Source organism: Oikopleura dioica, chromosome PAR (genome assembly GCF_907165135.1).
Source record: "Oikopleura dioica chromosome PAR, OKI2018_I68_1.0, whole genome shotgun sequence".
NCBI classification, from domain to species: domain Eukaryota; kingdom Metazoa; phylum Chordata; class Appendicularia; order Copelata; family Oikopleuridae; genus Oikopleura; species Oikopleura dioica.
In genome coordinates, this window is record NC_137293.1 from 8,332,536 (window position 1) to 8,352,053 (window position 19,518).

At 40.6% G+C, this 19,518-nt stretch overlaps 5 protein-coding genes and 1 long non-coding RNA gene across 6 annotated transcripts; 4 read left to right on the forward strand and 2 right to left on the reverse strand.

The window, feature by feature from the left end:
* The first annotated feature begins 627 nt into the window (after nucleotides 1-627).
* Nucleotides 628-7,520, forward strand: LOC145702323 (uncharacterized). Its single transcript, XM_081779541.1, is given in 6 exon segments — nucleotides 628-776; nucleotides 880-983; nucleotides 3,308-3,480; nucleotides 6,403-6,530; nucleotides 6,667-7,078; nucleotides 7,081-7,520. Coding segments are annotated over 6 exon segments (1,152 nt in total). The 3' UTR covers nucleotides 7,267-7,520.
* LOC145702324 (ras-related protein Rap-1b-like) lies at nucleotides 4,298-19,356 on the forward strand. The gene is made up of 6 exons (XM_081779542.1): nucleotides 4,298-4,304; nucleotides 18,123-18,285; nucleotides 18,535-18,603; nucleotides 18,647-18,732; nucleotides 18,779-18,932; nucleotides 18,974-19,356. The coding sequence occupies exons 2-6, from the start codon at nucleotides 18,133-18,135 to the stop codon at nucleotides 19,094-19,096; spliced, it is 585 nt and encodes a 194-aa protein (XP_081635668.1). The 5' UTR covers nucleotides 4,298-4,304; nucleotides 18,123-18,132; the 3' UTR covers nucleotides 19,097-19,356.
* Nucleotides 11,697-12,142, reverse strand: LOC145705209 (uncharacterized). The gene is made up of 2 exons (XM_081782663.1): nucleotides 11,924-12,142; nucleotides 11,697-11,877 (listed from the first exon to the last, which is right to left on the reverse strand). Exons 1-2 carry the CDS (start codon nucleotides 12,115-12,117, stop codon nucleotides 11,697-11,699), a joined length of 375 nt encoding a protein of 124 aa, XP_081638789.1. The 5' UTR covers nucleotides 12,118-12,142.
* On the reverse strand, nucleotides 12,235-13,039 carry LOC145705210 (uncharacterized). The gene is made up of 3 exons (XM_081782664.1): nucleotides 12,901-13,039; nucleotides 12,459-12,859; nucleotides 12,235-12,416 (listed from the first exon to the last, which is right to left on the reverse strand). Exons 1-3 carry the CDS (start codon nucleotides 12,975-12,977, stop codon nucleotides 12,235-12,237), a joined length of 660 nt encoding a protein of 219 aa, XP_081638790.1. The 5' UTR covers nucleotides 12,978-13,039.
* Nucleotides 14,095-15,807, forward strand: LOC145705212 (uncharacterized). The gene is made up of 6 exons (XM_081782665.1): nucleotides 14,095-14,247; nucleotides 14,352-14,710; nucleotides 15,161-15,251; nucleotides 15,296-15,373; nucleotides 15,419-15,616; nucleotides 15,755-15,807. Exons 1-6 carry the CDS (start codon nucleotides 14,121-14,123, stop codon nucleotides 15,805-15,807), a joined length of 906 nt encoding a protein of 301 aa, XP_081638791.1. The 5' UTR covers nucleotides 14,095-14,120.
* On the forward strand, nucleotides 16,031-16,848 carry LOC145704450 (uncharacterized). Its single transcript, XR_014134459.1, has 3 exons — nucleotides 16,031-16,134; nucleotides 16,249-16,629; nucleotides 16,673-16,848. It is a non-coding gene; the product is annotated as an uncharacterized LOC145704450 (long non-coding RNA).
* Nucleotides 19,357-19,518: the final 162 nt, after the last annotated feature.

A 19,518-nucleotide genomic window follows, 5' to 3' on the forward strand; every position in this document is an offset into this window, starting at 1 on the left:
GTTGTCCTTTGGTAGGATATAAAATTTAGTTGCTTTGAAGAAACGAATATATAAACTAACATAAAATAGGGATCATCATCGAAAATAACATTGAAAACTCAAGAAATACAAAAAATGAACACAGATCTATCCGAAAATTCTTGAAAAACCTGAAAATATGGTTCATTAATCATGGTAAAAATACTGATTATGTTATGATTAGCAATAATAGCATCGCTGCATGCGTTAATGTTTTACGGCTGCAGTTGGTGCTCAGCGAAAGTGGAGTAAAAGTGTGATAGGTGGCGCTGTGTGGTTGGGATCGGCGTCGTCCCGCTCCGGTCGCTCGGGCCGATTCGATTTCGCTGGGGCTGCTAGGGGGCGCTCGCACGCTGCCACTGTGGCGAACGTAATTCCCGGTTAGGGCAGCTCCGCCGCTCTCTCGGAGTAATTGTACCTGATAGAGAATGGTAGGTAGCACCCGCCAGCCGCATATAAACCCATAATTTACACCCCCATAATTTCGCCTTTAATTTTTCACTATCAACCCCTCCTCCAGCTAATAACGGTCTCGGAAGGCAGGAATCATAGAGAAAAACGAAAGAAAGAGAACAGAAAGACACTCAGCGATAGCACCCTCCTTTAATTATGGTTGTTCAGCTCGGTTCAAACGAGACAGCTGGAATGAGCTACGGTTACACTGGCTATCCCGACTCGGCCTATGGAACAGCATCGCGAGGAAGCAATTACTACTCCGGCGTTTATAATAACTCCTCATCGTCGTATCCTAGGAATGGGTCGAAATAAAAATAAACTCAGTCCAATTTTGCACCATCAGGAAGATTTTTCGAAACAAAGATAAAATTCTCCTTCAATTTTCGACCCTTGAAAAAGCTCGAGTCTTATCAATTCTTCCCCCACAGGAGGCCTCGCAGCTTCGTCACAGTATGCAGCTTTTGCCCAGTCTGGCTACCCGCCACTTGGATTCACGGACAACCCATTCGGTAAGTCGTTTTTTCGGGATCGACGGGCAATAAATAGCACTAGAATACGGAGAGCGATAGTTGGCATCAGAGGGGCCATGCGCATTGGGCATAGTTGAGGGCATGCAAGGTGTTATATGGCTCGCCGCGGTGGGCATATTTGTGGCGGTTAGGCTTCATAAACCCTTCCCGTCACGAGGCATGAGGTGAAAGAATTTCTCTCCTTCGATCTCCCCTACCCCAAGATAAAGTGAAAGAATTTTTATTTACGGGTAAATTAAAAGAGAGACTCGAGTTGAATTTTCTTCTTTATTTTTTGCCCGAACTTTTGCTTGGAAAACTAATTTTTGAACGATTTTTGGCGAGATTGAGTGAAGATTTCTTACAAAATTTATCTGGCGTAAAAATATCCGCCCGTGGAGCGATACCCGAGTTAAATTGCCCTGTCGCGCATAAGGATGTAAAGGGTCGTGGTGATGGCTCCATTCCAACGTAACTAGTAACAGAAGATTTTATATACATTCATAGATATAAAGTGAGGTAGATTTTTTTTTGATAAAAAGAAGTACTAAACTTTGTGACTCTCTCTTTTTATTGGTGAGTGAGTGCTGCAGCGACTAGCTGGCTGCGATGATTCCTAATTTATCTTTGAAGCAACCTTGAAGCGACGTCGCAGGTGCCCAGTAAGCGACACTCTCTTCAAAGAGGCCCCTAGACTCATAAAATCACTTTTTTTTTTCTACCCAGTCCAGGCTCCCTTCCCACTCGTCCCTGTTTATTGCAAGCGCCCATAACTGTCCAATCCGTACCGCTAATGTGTCGTAAAACGGGCGTAATTAACACCCTCCACCGCGAGATAAAAATAATAACGATCGGATAGATTGTGACAAGAAAGAACTTTAGAATCACTTTCAGATTCTAGCGTTTCTGGACCAAGTAAGCTAGAATATGCGTTTTATACACGGTGAGTGAGTAGTAAATTCCCAATAAATCATCGTCAAGCTCGGTAACGGGCATTCTAGTGCGGGTGGCTTTTCACGCTGGTCCGAGATGATCCGGCGTTGATCCGGCTGAGTGTTTTTGCCACGAGCGGCGTCCTCATTTACGGATAAAGCGGCTTTTGCAACAGTCGCCATAGATGCCTCTCCAAAGACGGGATCGAGTTGGGTTGAGTAGTATGCACAGGTCAAATGTGTTAATGATAGATTATGAAATTGTCATATTCTGACAAAGTTCTGAGAAGGTCAAATCCGGAGGGTAATCGCGAGAATGACCCGAATGGATTAACCGAATCGCGATCGAGTAACTTTCGCGCGAAGAGATTACTGAACTTATAGGTACAGATACTGTATTTCTACGGCTACAGTAAACTTTTTTTCGACGGTCACGTGATCATCTAACTTTCCTAAACGTCAAAAAACGCGGTGATGATCACGAGTCTGTTTTTGAAAAGTTTTTCACCGGCCAAGTGGAAATTCTATTTTGGGCGCTTTCACTCACTCAGGTGGATCTCTTTTTCGCCGCGAGAGAGTCATGAGGGAAGAAGGGCTTGAAAGGGGAGTAGTCGCGCTGCAGTAGTGGAAGAGTCATCGGACACTGACGAAGGGCTCCGATATCGAGCTGATAAATTTAGAATCGAGGCGAGATAAATTTCTATTTTGTTTTTCGAAGATCGACAAATTGAGTACTCTTGATACGAAAAAGAGCTTTTATTCAATTTTCATGAATATGAACAGTTGAAATTTTTCCATTATTCAAAAGTTTGATGTTCTTGGAGAATATATTTTAAACGCTGGAAAAGTATCAATTTGTGAATAAGCAAAGTTTAATTTTATCACTTTAACTTTTGAGTTTTTCTGAATCAGCGGCTGAAACCATCGGTAATATAATTTATATATCCTCCGATGATTCAACATCTGTCTGTCAAAAAGTCTACCCCTTCTTCTGTATTCATCAGCGGAGGAATAAACAACAAACAGAATCATGAGAAGAGCTAATGATTCCTAAAAGATGAAGCGTCGGAAGAAAAAATGACTTTTGGTCTTGCGTGAATAATGAAAAATGAATTAGAGCGGAAGATGAGACTCACTTCAAACGGCGCTAACTTTTTGTGGTCAAGGTGCTATCTATCATTTAAAAAAGCATTTGCTCAAGCACCGGATAATGTTCCATCCTCCTTATCACCTCTAGAACTTCGCTAGAGGGGCGGCGGATTTTTACATGCGCAGAATTTTGGTTAATAGAAATTCTAGTGCAGGGTTAACGACAGAAGACGGTTAGGGTTAGGGTTCAAGATGAATTTTTAAAGATACTTCTTAAGAAAGTTTCCTTATTAAATTCTTCAGATAGTGGGCTCCTGCCAGACTCAAAGGGCAAAAAGAAGAAGATGCGAAAACCACGAACGATTTACAGTTCACTTCAACTCCAGGAGCTGAACAAACGCTTCAATCAAACGCAATATCTGGCATTGCCGGAACGTGCTGAGCTGGCCGCTTCGCTCGGGCTCACACAGACACAGGTAATTTTTCCCTTGATTTTTTCAAAGGCCGTTGAACTCGAAAGATTAAAGTTCAGTAGAAGATATGATCCGCTTTTGTATGCGCGTTATTAGATAGCGGTATATCAATTAGCTTTAGGTAATTATTTTGACGCAAAAGGACATCATCGTGTAATTACTTTCGGACTCAAACAACCAGAAGACGGAAATGATTATGTTCATAAACCATCTCAGAGGGTATAATTTAGCTAACTGGCCAATTAGACACTTGTTTCCTTAATTTTTGCGTGAACGTGTTACATTGCCAATTACGCCGTAAATTTGCCATTCTGGACCAGCTAGAAAAACAAAGCCACTTGTACGCCCATTAATTCCATCTAACGGGGGCCCCCTGAAACACGGGGTTTTTTAAGAGGCCACAGATTTATTCTCAAACGGCGCGTTTTTTTCTCATAGTAAACTTGGAGCCATCAACTTGAGGCAGTAAATCTACAGGCCATGACGACTTCATAAATGTCGACCATGCGTATTAACTTTCGTAACATTTTTTTATTAAATGCTTACTCTTGCATTTTCGATAATTAAAGAATTGAGGGTTTTGGAAAATAACTAATTTTCAACCAAACTTTGAGCATAATTAACAATACCTACCTCTTCAATTTCTTCTCAGTATCAGTTTTTTTTCTTCTTCTTGCAGCAGGTGTGGGGCACAAGAGGAGTGCCTGCTTACTCAAATTCACTGCGAGATATCCGTGAGAGATTCATTCTAGCACCGGATAGATGAAAGCTCCGGTTCCGCGCTTTCATACTTACAAATCTGAAAATTGCCCTCTCCGATTTCTAGTCTTGAAATTTTTCGCCAAAAGTTTGTTTACGGAATTTCGAATTTTTTAAGAAAAAGAGAAGCTCAGTAATCCGCCCATGAGGTCAGAAGCATTGATGGTTATTCCCAGAGCTTAGCATCTGATTCGGGTATTTACGACTTTCCCACTAGTTTTTAACACGATCTGCATTCTTATTCACCGGCTAGAGGCATTAACTAAGACTCTCAACTTGAAATCAGCTTATGAAGGTCCAAGATTGTCAATCAAACTTCCGAATTTGCGCCGATTTCGGTGACAAATTTTCCAAAGTCAGATGAACAACCCAACTCCCAGAAAAGTCGAAAAGTCTAGTTGACAATCTTGGCGAGAGCTTCTCGTAAATAGCAGACTCTCACAAGGACTTAAAACTCAAAACAAGATAACAAAAACAACGCGTGAGCGATGTAACTTCTGTGTTAAACAATTAAGTTATGTAGTGGTGGTTTTGTACCAAGTAGTAAGGTCTTACGAAAAAACTCCTTTCCGGATGCGGAAGTTTGTCGCGCGGCTAAAAAACAGCGGCGACCCACCATATCGACCAGACGGAGCCGTACAGTAGTCGGTAGATTTTTTTTTCTCCGTTTTCGCGCTTTTTAAATTTAACGGCAGCGGGAATATTTACGACGGATGAAGATTTTTGCGACAAGGATGCATTTTTATGCGTTTTTGAGTTCGTGCTCCGAGGTGAAGCGAGAGGGGGGCTTTGATTTTACGATCTCTCTATTCCAGATTTTCTCGTTTTCCTCTTTTCCCGCTGTTTGCCAATGTTGTATTGAAGATGGATGGGCGTATTAGTCCTACTCCATCATCGAGCTGTGTGAAAATAACCCTCAATAGACACTGTTCTCAATCATTCTCGGCCCTTTCTTCCTCGTTTTTTTGTGGTAGAGAATTTTGGAATACTGAATATTCTTGGATCATGATAAAATGAAATTATAATGCCAGTTGGCGGCTTTTTCTTCCTTGATTTCGACATAAAACTGAAATAAAATTCAGCAAGGAAGGTAGCGAGAAGCGTCGATTTCTTCGGAAGACAGATCTTCTTATAGAACCCCGATATTGTTCATTTTTGAATGAGAAGAACTCGCTGGCTCCAAATTTTTGAAGCATTCTTAGAAGTACTTTCGCAAAAAGCACTTGTCCATTAATTAGAATCTTTCTCCGCGGTCAGCTTGCCACTTCCTGCTGGAACATAGCTCGATCACGTGACCCTTCCGCTCCGGTGGCACCAACCGGTCGCCTCGTGGGAAGAAATTTGTATTTTTCTATCGCGGGCGCGAGCGCTTCAAAGGCGCGCCGCCGACTTCCTTGGGCAAGTTATATTTGTTCATCCGGTGGCCCATCTCCACCACCAAGCAACAAAAATGCCATGTGAAAAATAGCTTAGAGAAATTTTTCTAGAGATTCCACAAGCTTTATGAAAACAGAGATTTTGTTTTTGAACGGGGGCGACTTTGATCTGCCGCCTTTCGCGCGGGCGAAACTTGATTAGGTATATATAAATATTTTCTGAAGAACTAAAATAAAAAGCCCCTTTACTTAGCCCTTTCCATATATTTCCACCTTATCAGCCCTTTTAAAGATGATTCTGAAGAGATTGAGTTCACCAAACCTAACCCTAACCTTAGACCATAAGGGTGTCAATATCTTAATTCTTGGACCACAATCTAGTTGTAAATCTGACTCTAGGAAGGCTTAGCCCCTTAAATTCAATTCATTTCTGAGTAATTTTCAGTTGAGAAAGTTTAACGTGAACTGGGCAATTGAGGGAAGATGGCAATTTCGGTTCAACTAAATATAATAGTTGAAAATAATTTAAATGCGGCGATAAGGCCTGGGTTAGATCACCAAAGTGCCACTCTCGGCTGGGTAATTGATACGCTATATGTAGGCTGCTCACAAATTGCGGCTCAGACTTGTAATTACTGTGAACGTGATCACGTGTCATTATTACATAGCTCTATAATTTTAGCCATTTTAGCGGCTTATCATATCTTCTACTTACTGACAACTGGCTCATTATGTGATGTAACGTGCCGAAAGGAATTAGCGAATTAGAGAATTTAACGTTCCTTTTCAGGTCAAAATCTGGTTTCAAAACAGACGATCCAAATACAAAAAGCTGATGAAGCAAGGAGGAGTTTCAGTCAAAGTCGAAAATGATGGTGGAAGTGGCGCTGGATCTGATAATGAAGGCGGACCTAATGGGTAAGTGAAAACCTTAACTGTATTGAAAATTTTATCTGTTTGAGTTTTCAAGCAACTGTTGCTTTGATAAGCAAATTACAAACATTTTCAAGATGACATGAACGCCGCAGTCTTCTATTTCTAAATATACGTTCAGTGATGATGATGAGGAAGATCAGTCTGAACACTCCTCCCCCAACGCCTCTTCTCTTCTGAATCAATCCAACGGTCTCATGCCCCGCTCACCCGGCTCCAACCTCGGCGTCCCGTCAATGCCCTCTGGATCACCAACAGCCGGTCTCCCTGGCCTGACAGCATCAGCAACAGCTTCTCGTTTGGAACAAGAAGCTCTCCAGCACCAAGTTCAATCAGAAGCTGTTTCTGCCAGTGTCGCCGGTGTTCTCGCCAATGGCTTGAGTTCCACGCACGTTCCTACCGTCACCTCTCCCGACAGTCATGCCGACAACTCGCCTACCTATTCGGCTACAGCGGCTAGCACCGGCATCCCCACGCTTACTGGTAGCATCGCCAATCAAATCAGCGACTCTGGATTGACCGGATCAGTTGCGGCTCTCCTGACGCATCGTCAATCGACTCAAAATCCTTCATCTCCACATCCGCCGCGCTCAACCCTGCCAGCCTCCTTCCCAGTTCCTACACCTCCTCAGTGGACTTCTCCTCCCACGCGGTGGGCGGCCTCCCGACGAGTCTGTCCTGGGCGGCTGGCTGGCCCCAACAAGCTTATTACAAGCAATAAGAAGGAGCTACAATAATATGTATGGATTGCTATATAATTTCACGAATTCGCAAGAAGACAACATCACCAAAAAATACACACCAAATATTTTTCATTGCAAAAACTTGCATCTACTCTAGAATCTGTATTTCAAATATTTCCTACTACTCATCGCTGTACATTACTGAAGAAAACCGAAAATTTTCAACAACTTTTTTTTCCTGTTTATTTAAAACACCGGCACAAAAAAAAACGTCCAGAAAATATTGAAAATAAAAATCATAAAAATGCAAACATGCGTTGATCAATTCTAGCGGCAGAATTCCAGACATGACAGGAGACATTTCCGGCCGTGGTCGAGTTAGAGGCGGATAAGATTGAAACGGGGTGGTAGTAGTTGATGGTCATTAGAAAACCGAGGACTGACCGTATCAGCGGAGATAGCTGCCGAGCCAGTGATAAGATAGCTTTTCGGTTCACGAGTAATAATCACAGTAAGACAGGGCTACTTTTGAATCGAAATTGTACTCGGAAATGTTTGATTCTACGGTCTTAGTAAAATAGGCTTAGACTCGAATTGGAATGGTCTTCAAAAAAGTCAAGTTCTCCAAGTAGATTCGACGGGAGCGCACATCTTCCTTCTCCAGAAAAGTGGTGCAGAAGAAGTGCGCTGTTTTGATTGCGCCGGTGGTGGTGGAGTGGCTGGCCTCTCGCTGGATCTCCTGTTGAGTATCGTTGATGCTTTAATAGGCAGTTTCGCCCGTGCGCCAGTCTTAGCGCGCAGCTAGACCAACAACAACACCAAGAGGCCAGCACCACCATGTCGAGCAAATATTTTGTTTGCGTTGTTTGTACCTTCTTTAGAATAAATAAAAATTGTTTAGCCTAAATTTCTTCGAGCTCTGTAATTAAGCGATTTCTCGAGTTTCTCATTGAAGGTAAGGTGTTCTCTTATCCTAACATTTGCTCTTTGATAGGAAGCACTGTGCAACCAACAGTTGGTATCAAAGAAGTATGAACAATTTCGATATAAACATATGTAAAAATATAATCATACCGGTATGCAATATTGTTTTCTATTTATCGTATCACTCAAATCGATAAGCTCCTTCTTCTGGAGTCTTGAGTTCTATTGAAGTATTGATGCTAAGAAAAAAAAATGTGGCGAAGATGTTTTGGCAAGATGATGCGTGGCGATTCGTGTTCCGTGAATTTTCGAATTCGCGGCCTCGCACGGCTGCGAAATTATAGAGTTTGGGCCCGCGACGAATTGCAGAAGTAGACCGCATCAAAATTAGAAAACGCGCTCCCTTACCTTTGAGCCTCACCTTCTTTTTCGAGACTTAATTCAATCTGTCTCCCAGACACATCTAATCATCAGTCTCGTTTTTACGCCTCTTAAATTATTTGACGTTAAAACATAAAAAAAAATAAGATTTTCTTAGAAAGGCTTAAATTCTAAAAGCACTTTTTAAAAAAATTTAATCTCAAAAAAATAGTTTTTTCCGACTTAGAGAACACCGAACTGCGACTGAACTTGACATCGACATTCATTAATTTTCTGGAATTTCTCCTCCCGCGCAAGCTTCTTTACTGGTAGCAGAGCAGCTACGCCGCGGTCGTCCCAGCTTTTTGGTCCGTAATTGGCACCTTCTCGCTGCAGCGATACCACCAAATCACCACCTCCAGAGAAATATTAGAGTCACAATAAACATCAGAAAATGCAGACCACCGCCTAGAGCTTTTGCTAATGAAGCTGCGCAGAATCGATGCTCCTTTTTCGAGCTCATTTTCCTTGCTCCACCGTTGTTTATAATTTCTAGCTGCCAAGTGGCTCTGAATGATACGTTCTCATCGAAAGCATCGAGCTGTCAGCAGGATCGCCCGTTTCCGGGAGGTAATGATATTTTAAATCCCCTAATTTGTCGCTTCCCATGGTTTCTGAAGAGTCCCCATGCCGCCCATTAAAATTGTATTAGGCGACATCAAAGCAGCATTCTGGGGCGCGAGCGGCCGCGCTACGTACCTATTACTGACATTGTTGCCAGATAAAACTGACCACACGCGCGTCCGGTCCATTCTCGGCCCGAGAATCTCGGGGAAGGCTACGGAATCTCGGTTGTCTTTGATTTGGATATCTGAAGAGTGGAAATTCACTGTCACCAACAGAGATGATTTATTAGTTCTTTATGCTCGATTTTTTAATACAATTGGTAGATTAAATTATGCTAATTTTAGGTCAGCACTGAAAATGTCACGAATTTCACGAAAGTCACGATAACATGTTTTTTTCGTGACATTTTCAGTAAAACTCTAGAGTTTTCGTGACATTCGTGACATTCGTTACATTCGTGACATTCGTGACATTTTCAGCACTGTCGTAATTTTATTATAGAAATCTGTTGTCTCTTATTTTATTGATGGGAAGCAATGATTTTAATATCATTAATTAGATAAACTCTTCATTTCATAATCTACTGTGCTTAAAATGTCTATCCCCTGAATCCATATTCATTAATTTGAATAAATTTAGAATATTCGGTTCACTCTTGAATGAGGATAATTTCTTCGATTCTCATCTATTTCGCCATTCTCTCCCTGCGAGAAAGGCTCGAGGAATGTTCAATGCCGTGATAATTACAGAGACAGTCGCGCATTTGAAATTTCCAACAAATTCTAAAAAAACCTTGAAACAACTGGTCACATCATTGGCGCTTGTTTTCGCAAATTCTACAAACAGACAGTTTAGTCTTATAATCTCAGTCGCTGGGTTTTCGATGGCGATTAGTATCTCGGATGTGGTTTGGTGGAGATATTGATGGCACGGGGGACTGAGAGAGGGAGGATGTGGAAGAGGCGTACTTCCCCTTCGAGATTATCGTACAAATATGATAGTGTTCTAATTGGTCTAATTAGAGATGTTAGCGGTTGTAAAATGCGGTTTCAGGCCTGCACTTGTCCTGATCCTGGGACTCTCTTGGACAATATTCACCTGAAAAAAGGGCGAAGTAAAACGATTTTTATTAAGAAAAAGTTTCGTAGTTTCGTTTTTATTCATCTATCATTCTACCTACTTCTCACTCCACCTGGGTTAAAAAAAAAGGACTTGAAAAAGGACGAGTCGAGTGCCAAGAGCCCACTGAAAAGAGTGATCTCAATTAATCAACGCCGAAATGGAATCTCTTGCGTCCTGGTGAGCACTCTTCACGGTGGAGCGACTGCCACCACTGTTGATTGATTTTCAACAAGTCAGTATCCAAGTCTTGCTACATATTTCATCTTGTAATTATTTAAACATATTTCTCCACATGACAATTTTATCCCATGCTTAATCTGATCAAAGAACAAGAAACTAGAAAAATATATAAAGCGATTAATTGAATCTGTAATTGTGGTGTTGAGCATTTTCAGTTCTGCCGAATCAGCGATAAAGTCGATGTCTACCAGACATTCTCTAGTCATCAGAGATTTCTGGAGAGCGCCCATCTTCGTTTGGTAATTTTCAATGAACACATTTCTACACACAAGAAAATGAAGAAAAAAGCGTGAACCCTTGAGAGTAACGGCCAAAAAAGGGACTGAAAATTTACGACATTCCAACGTCGTGTTATCTCGGTAAGAGCACAGCTGAGCTCGGAATTCTTCTTTGGCAGCTTCCCCCTATCTCTTTTTCTTCTTCTTTAGCTTTGGATAACATCTTGAAGGGGAGATAAATTTAAGCACCTATCTATATCCAAAGATAAAGTAAGATTTATATCAAATAATGAAGATAATTTCAATCTATTTACGTCCAAAGATCATCGCTTTATTCAATCAAATATAACGCTGAAATCGGGAACCTGTGTAGAAAAGCTGAGTCAGGAGTTGAAGAGCTATTAGCTTTTAAAAATGAAAAGCCGCGTAGCGGCTTTTTTGAAAACGAAGCCGCAAAGCGGCTTCGCTGATATTTTGAAATATATAAGATTTATTTTGTCGCAAAGCCGTTATGCGGTTTTGTTTTCAAAAAAGCCGCTACGCGGCTTTTCATTTTAGCTCTTCAAAGCCTGATTCAGGTTTTCTACACAGGTTGCCGAGCCCAGATATTACGAAACTTGGATCGAAAGAAGTGTCAGTAGCACTTCAAATACACAATCTCGTATTTCTTGTGGGGATGTGAGTCTCGGTATCCGCGGCTGGATTGTTCACGGGCTTGTCTCCCCATTCCGACAGAAATACCCGAGTACCTCCTTTTTCTCTGCAGATGGCGAAAAACTATGCTCGCCAAATAGTTTATGTACGATTATTCCGGGCTTGTTTTTTTTCACACCATTTTGAAAACTACAATTTTGGTAAATTCCTGCAGGCTGCTGCAAAGTTGAATAATGAGGAAACGCAAATAGAACATGCATTTTTCAACGAAAAGTATGAAAATAACAAATTAAAATTATTTGCGAAAATGTTTATTCGACTGCCTACAAGTGATGGAGGTAGTAGATGTCGCTTCGATCTGGATCGTTTCCATCACCAGCGGGGACCATCCACAAGTACTTCAGCAGCATTCTCGCTCGCTGGTCGTTTGTCCACTTTTGGGCCACGTGATCTTCCACTGGATTGCCAGTGACGCGCGCAGGGATGCGCTTCTCAGTCCAAAGGCTAAAGAATAGCTACTATAGATTTACTTCATTCGTTGATAACTTACATTCTTGCTGAACCAGGTTCGGTGCTAGCCATGGCGATGATGATGGCTTTCACATTTACTTTACCGTCCCCGCCTTCCTTTCGGAGCTTGTAATCCTCGTTCTGCAGGTTGTATCCAAACACGTGGGGAGTTTGGTCGCGAAGAAGGAGATATCGTTGAGCACTCATCGTCGCTAATTCTCTCATTGAAGACATTTTCCAGCTCTTGATATAATTGCGATAATTTTGGCCGTTGCGGGCTCTTTCAATAAATAAAACGAGTCGAAAATTTTGATTTTTATCTAATTTATTTCTGTGAGGACAACTTTTTAGTTAGAAAAGTTTTATCATCTGATCATCATTGAACGCGTTTCGGCAGGTCGGGCAGATCTTCTCTTCCATCAGATTTAGACAACCAAGACAGAATCGATGGCCACAGGGAATCGCGATCTCGATGTGGTCAGTGGCATTGTAGGCCTCGAAGCAAACTTCGCAGGAGAACTTGTTTTTAACATCTATAATCTTATTAGGAAGTGAATATTTTTTCAGTGAAGTACCTTTGCCACAAATCTCAGTCGTAAGAGTCAGAAGCTCAACATTCGTTGTCAAAGATTCTTCCTCTAGATTTTTTCGCTCGATCTGTAGTTCCTCAAGCTTCTTTCCCATTGCTTCAATTTCTGCGTCAAGTTTGCACTTTCGATTACAATTTTCGAATGCTTTCGATTGCAATTTTTTGAGCTTTTCGAACTTGTGCCCGTAAACAGGTTCTTCACAGCAGTTCATCTTGAAGAAATCATCGAACGTCAAATCTTTGTTACAATTTTTTCTGGGACAAGAAAAAATAGCATCTGTATCGTAATTTTTCATCCAATCACTTCTGCTTTTCTCGCAGTTATTGCAATGCGATCGTTCGTCTTCGTCGTTAAGCCATTGAGCCTTCTGCATTGATGCTGTGAAACTAACAAAACTTTTTCTATGGAATTTAAAAAAGAAATTTACCCTCTACATGTGTAACAAGGCTTAACCTTCTTCACCGTTTTGATGAATGAGTTCTCTATTCGTTTATAAGTTGTCATTTTTATGAAAAATGACGCAAAAATAATGTGTTGGAAACTGGGAACCTACTAAATACGAAATAAGCCGCTTTGCTTCTATCAGACTTTTCGCAATCGCGCTCGAAATCTTTCTCGACTGCTTTTGAGAATGAGCCGATCATAATTTTTGGAAAATAATGAAAAAGCAAGCGGAAGGCTTGAGTTTCTTCGGAAAAAGTGCATGGCTCTAGAATCGGTTGACCAGTGGCCAGCTGCGCCCGCTAAGCCGACAGGAGAGCTGACAGGCATTCACGATCCTGTGGCGGTGCGCGCCACCTTTCGTGTCCCGCCCGAAACACCCGACACCAGTAGCTCCAGGATTAAATGTCGCAAAATGATTGACGTTGTCGCCGATATTTCACTCGCTTGCCTTCAATTTCACTAAATCCCGTCCATTTGTCAGACCAAAGTGTTGACAATAAAAATAACGGACGAGAATATTAATATTCATTTATATACAGCTCACTGTAAAATTACAGGGCCGATTTACTCAATTTATCTTCAGAAAACTTTTGCTTTCATTTCTTATCAATCCTTAAAAATCAATAAAATCATCCAAATGAAAAGTTATCAAGATGAAATCAAGGAAGAATCAAATTAAAATTATCCTATCTGGAAAGGCTTCATTTGGACTCCAAAAATTTTGGAGCAATAAAGAAGTAAAAAAGAGTGTTATTTCTAAAAATGAAATTTTATCAAGATAAAATGCCTTGTAAAATATCTCATCAAAGAATATTTTACAACTCATCTTCTTTAGAATATATTTATTGTGTTTTAAAAGTGCTTATGTTTCCATCTGAAATCAACCGTTACATGCTTTATTGCCCTTGTTCAACACAAGTTTCTACTATACAGAGGATAGTACAGTGTTTTGCACATGTAATTCTTTTCTGTCATTTTGTTATTTCATCAAATTATCAAAAATGCACGGATCAAACAGTGAAGATGCTTTCCCTCTTCTTCTGGTAGTACAAGAGAGAAGCGTATCAAGCTATTGTTGCACTGTCCCAGTCCCCCGAGGGTCGGGCACCCGGCGATGGGATTACTCCGGGATTTGAGCATGTTCAGCCGATCTTCATTTCTTGTTCTCAATTTTAATTGCACAGTTACTAAAAGCAGTAAAACATGATCTTGTCCTCTTTTCTGTTATTTATAAAAGCAATTAAAGCAGCAGAGGATAATGTTCCAACCATAAGAGTAACGAAAATAGCCCATTTGGATATAACAGTCAATGGAGAGGCGCAGGAAAGAGGTTGAAAAATTAGCCGTGAAATTGATCTTGAGCTTCATGACTATGCCGTCAGGCAATTTTGATGTCTAGTAGACAATCTTTATCAACCTCTTGAAAGGGAACAGTAGACATAGGTCTTTTCGGCGACCAAGTTCCAAAAACCGTGAAAAACTTCGAGACACTTTGCCAAGGACTCAAACGAGAAGGCGACGAGCAAGTTTACTCTTACAACGGGACGCGGATTCACCGAGTCAACAAAAACTTCATGCTCCAAGCTGGCGACATCATAAACGGCGACGGGACGGGCTCAATTTCAATCTACGGCGATACTTTCGACGATGAAAACTTCGACCTGAAACATTACGACGAGCAGTGGGTTTCAATGGCGAACAACGGGCCCAACACGAACGGATGCCAGTTTTTCGTGCTTTACGACGAGGCGAGATTCTTGGACAATGAACACGTCGTGTTTGCAAAGGAAACAGTTGCGCGATCTCGTATTTTTTCAATTAGGAAGCGAGTTTATCAAGGTTTTCGCTGACCATAGCCACGGAAAATCTCAAAACTCGCTCTCTTTCTCTTTCATTCTGTTTTTTTCAGGAGGCAAGATTTTTTATTCGATCGTGGATGACTTCATTCTGTTCTAGACGCAAGGACAAAATTAAGTCACCCCAATCTTAACGCTAGAAAAAAATGTAAACAGCTTCTTAAAATAACATCTTTATGGTTTTCTTTTCATAAAAAAGAGTTAATAATAAGGGGATGATTGCAGTCAATTTTGGGATGTTTCATGCGAGTACTTCTTTTGTACTATTGTTTTAAAAATAGTCTGCTTTATGATTTAAAAAAGACTCGATTGCTGGTTATGCTCAAGCTGGAAGCTCGTAAATAGACTGTAATTAAATATGCTGCGAGATTCTTCATCTGTAAACAGGTCGTTTACGGTTGGGATGTTCTTCTAAAATTACAGCTTCAAGAGACGACCGTAGACCCGGATTATGCAGAATACTTCGATGCTTTTCCAGGTTTAGCTCGATCATCTTCAATCACACTTTATTCATCTTTTAAGAGGATTACGATGATGACGATTTCGACTACCCTGTCAATGATATCCGCATCGACGAGTGCTATCTTTCCATTCCAGAAGGTATCGATCTCAAATTTGCTCTAGAAAACTCCTAAAAATGATCAGAACCAATCTACGTTCCTCTCAAACGACATACACCAGAGCCAGTGCCAATGGAAGGTTACATGCCTGGCGAAGAAGATGAAGTCTTTGAGGACGAGTTGAAAAGAGATATCGATGAAGATGAAATAAGGAGACATGACGAGCTTGATTTTCCAGAGCTGTATCAGGAAGATGAGCCTGTCCAAGAAGGAACGGGTTTATGTAAGCTGATGGAACGATTCCAACATACAGATTACTAAATCTAGTAACAGTAGAATGATTACTAAAGTAATTATTCATAAATGCATTTTCCCACAACTTTACATAAACCAAACAAAGAACCGAAAACGCCCGAATCAGTGAAAATCGAAAAGAAAGACGAGGAAGAAGAAGCGCCAAAAGATGAGCTTTGATCATTTTTTTAAATGAAAAACACTTCATTTCCCCTTCCATTATGCCTTCATCCCTTTCTTCTAACAACAAATAAACACACATATTTTCACGGAACAATTGAACTGAACAGATGGAGCAGTATTTGCTGAGTCTTTTTCCGGCCATCCGGTGCAGAACAAATACAAATATTATTACGCTTGGCGGCTATTATTAGGTTCACGTATAAAAATGACCGGGACGAAATTGAATTCATCATTCGAAGATTGAAAAAATTGAAGAAATGCTTTTTATTTTCGTCCTCTTCCTCGCTTCATTGGCTAAAAGCTCTTCTGTTAAAAGAGATACAAGTAAGATATAGGATCATTAACGTGAATTAGAGGTCGTAACAATTGAAATCGATTCTGAAGAGCTTTATTTGAAAGTATTTGAAAGTATAAATTCATAAAAATGAATATTTATAGCGGACGGGGATACGCTTGATCTCGTATTGCTGGAGGAAAACGGGTTCTCAGAGGAAGGGTCTGGATACAACGAGGAAAAACAGCTGAAAACAATTTTTTGGAAGAAAGGAGAGATGGAATCAACAACGACTGCGTTTGAGGTCTCAAACAGGAGTCGGATTACGAATAAGTTTACGAAGGAATTTCATATTTTTTTCATGAGCAATTGAATTAATCCATACAAGCAGCAATACCACCAACTTAACAACGACAGCCAAAACAACAACAACGACAACTTCCATCGAAACAACAACCGAGCCGTCAATACCCTGGATCCTCGAAGAAAGCTGCATGGTTGCGGGAGATAGCTTGCACAAAGTCATGATTGCTAATCCAGAAGAGGTAAAAACAAGCAAAAATTTGACATCTGACGCGAAAATTTCAGTGCGATCGATTCGTCTGGTGCTGGAAAGGGCGAGCGTACGAGATTCAATGCAAAAATGGATTTAAATTCGACAAAGAAACGAAAAAATGCTCGACTGAAATCACCTGCTAACTTTTTTTTGCTGCCTAAATACTCTTCTCTTGCTCGTTTTTACGCAAATAAAGCATTGAAAAATCGATCAACTTGTTCATTTTTTTCATAGAATTTTCTCCACATTCTATTGCGAAGATTCAAGTTATTTTGAGTTACAATTCAAAAAGCCGAACTTGATGATATCTGCAAAAGAGGTCGTTTATGGTTATCAATTATCGCGTGGAAAACGGTTTGTTTTCTCTTCAGGTTATCTCGGGTGGCGTCTGGTGCCTTGCTATACTCAGCTATTCTGCTTTGGTTGAAACTTCGGCCTGCTCCAGTGATTGGCGGCGCCGGGCGCAGCGTGTCGCCCCCAGCAGCACCTCCACCGCGCGCGAAGTTATTAGCCCCCACGAACCAATTGATAAACACTTAGCCCTCAAATTAATTACAGTACGAAGAAATGGTCATTTCTACCATTGCTAATGAAATAAATTTATATCTTCGAAAATAGAGAAAATCGCACAAGAAAAAAGAGAAAAATTTGACAAAACCTTTCAGAATTTAATTCAGAAGTATTATTTACGTCGGGAATTCCTAATCAAAAATCCATGAAAAAGATCTGACCGTCTCTTTTAATCAAAGATCCAAAGCTCTTCAAAGCAGATGACCCCTCAAGTGTTTATTCTATTTATTAATGTTTAATTATGCAGCTCGCATTAAAATATTTCCGCGCAGATTTGTCCTGTCAGCTTTGTGAGTCAGATTTTTCAAGAGAGCCTTTTTTCACGCTCAGACTAAATTAGCACAGGAGCTCTTGAGATTTCCCTCTTCAACTTTTTGGTATACTTTTTGAGCTTCCTTCCTTTTTAACGGGAGATTTATAATTAAAAAGTCGATTTTTTTGCGGAGAAAAATGCGAAAAAGAGTCGATCTGGCCTTTCTTTCCGCATTTTTGCAGCATTTTAGCGGAATAAATAAATTCTTAACGTTGAAAAAACATACTAGCGGGAACAGCAGAAAACAAAGAGCAAAGAAAAACGCGAGCTCTCAGGCACGCTTGGCGTCACTGAACACACAATGGATTTTACGATGGAGGCTCTGGTGAATAACGCGTTAGAGAGAAAGACTTGAAATCGAGCTTGAAAGATGATCCTAGAGATAAATCGTCGACAGTCGAAGAAAATAAGAACTGAGTTAATTTTGGCGTCATTTTATTGATGATTTTTTCAATCAGTTGTTCAGTAAGAGGCTAATCAAACAGAGAAGAGGGTCCTTTACGGTGTCAAAATGTCACTCAGTCAGTCATTTTTGGCCAGGCAGCTATTAGTTGAAATTCAAGCTCATGTTGAAGTCAGAATTCTTTTCAAATTCCAACTGTTTTAAGAATGACCAAGGATTACAAAATCGTCGTCCTCGGGTCTGGCGGCGTCGGCAAGTCTGCCCTGACAGTCCAATTCGTCCAAAACATCTTCGTCGAGAAGTACGACCCAACCATTGAAGACAGTTACAGAAAGCAAATTGAGCTAGATGGCCAGACGGTTAGTCAGTTCTTTAAATTTTTCATCAGATGTCTTTTTTATCTCAGCTTTGAGGCGCAAAAATAATGTTAAAATATTGAAAGGACACCTTTATTTGGACAACCTGAGTCTTAACCCAAGAATGTCGACTAGACTTTTATATCCGAGATTCAAAGTTGTGGACGAAACTTTCCTAAATCGACAATTTTCCGCGGAAAATATGATCGATTCAAAAAAAGTGAAGATTTTACACTTAATCCCATTGTTTAGTGCATGCTGGAAATCCTTGACACAGCTGGAACAGAACAATTCACTGCCATGCGAGATCTTTACATGAAGGTAAGTGTCGTAAAAGCTTCTTTGTCAATAAATTTGTTTTTAGAATGGACAAGGTTTCGCCCTTGTTTACAGCATAACATCTCAATCCACCCTTCAAGACCTCAATGAAATTCGCGAGCAGATTCTCAGGTGATTTTTATTATATTTAAACAGCTTGCTGACTCATCATTTTTAGAGTTAAAGATGCTGAAGACGTCCCACTCATTCTCGTCGGAAACAAATGCGATCTCGAAGGAGAAAGAGCCGTTGGAAGAGAACAAGGACAAGCTCTAGCGAGATCCTGGGGAAATGTTCAGTTTATGGAGACATCAGCCAAATCCAAAATAAACGTTTGTACCCCGTTTGTTGAGAAGGAATAATAAGTTTTTAGGTGCGAGAAATGTTTGACGATCTGGTTCGACAAATAAACCGACAAGGCGGAAAACGACCAAATCAGAAAGGCTCCAAAGGGCAAAAATCTGATGGTGATGGCGGCTGTTGTGTGATAGTCTAACTCAACTACAGGCAGGAAGCTACTGTACTGTACTTATCTGTAATCTTCTCCCTGTTGATGGATATCTATCATTATCTCTTCTCGCTCGATTTCGTTGTAAATAGCATCACCTGACGAAAATGAAAAAAGACCAAAAAGAAAAAGAAGAACCGTAATTATTGCAACAACAACAACTACACCACCACCGCCGCACCAAAAAAAGACGCCATTACTCTTCCAACTTGTCACTTTGCTTCAATTTTCTACTTGAAACCAATAAAACAATATTAAATAATTCCATCATCATCCCTAATTTTTGATGATTTCTGCTTGGAAACCGCAAAAATTAGGGTCAAACATGACTTCCTGAGACTTTTCTGAAAGCAAATTTCTGAGAAAACTAATCACGCAGAAATTTCATAAGGCTTATCCTTTTATAATTG

Coding starts and splice junctions, on each gene's coding strand:
- LOC145705209 (XM_081782663.1), bottom strand. CDS start 12,117: ATGTCTTCAATGAGAGAATTAGCGACGATGAGTGCTCAACGATATCTC. Junction 11,878..11,923: donor GAACCTGGTTCAGCAAGAAT/GTAAGTTATCAA, acceptor GCTATTCTTTAG/CCTTTGGACTGAGAAGCGCA.
- LOC145705210 (XM_081782664.1), bottom strand. CDS start 12,977: ATGACAACTTATAAACGAATAGAGAACTCATTCATCAAAACGGTGAAG. Junction 12,860..12,900: donor CCTTGTTACACATGTAGAGG/GTAAATTTCTTT, acceptor AAGTTTTGTTAG/TTTCACAGCATCAATGCAGA. Junction 12,417..12,458: donor GACTGAGATTTGTGGCAAAG/GTACTTCACTGA, acceptor ATAAGATTATAG/ATGTTAAAAACAAGTTCTCC.
- LOC145705212 (XM_081782665.1), top strand. CDS start 14,121: ATGATCTTGTCCTCTTTTCTGTTATTTATAAAAGCAATTAAAGCAGCA. Junction 15,252..15,295: donor ATACTTCGATGCTTTTCCAG/GTTTAGCTCGAT, acceptor TCATCTTTTAAG/AGGATTACGATGATGACGAT. Junction 15,617..15,754: donor CCAAGAAGGAACGGGTTTAT/GTAAGCTGATGG, acceptor CGCCCGAATCAG/TGAAAATCGAAAAGAAAGAC.
- LOC145702324 (XM_081779542.1), top strand. CDS start 18,133: ATGACCAAGGATTACAAAATCGTCGTCCTCGGGTCTGGCGGCGTCGGC. Junction 18,286..18,534: donor TTGAGCTAGATGGCCAGACG/GTTAGTCAGTTC, acceptor CCCATTGTTTAG/TGCATGCTGGAAATCCTTGA. Junction 18,604..18,646: donor TGCGAGATCTTTACATGAAG/GTAAGTGTCGTA, acceptor ATTTGTTTTTAG/AATGGACAAGGTTTCGCCCT.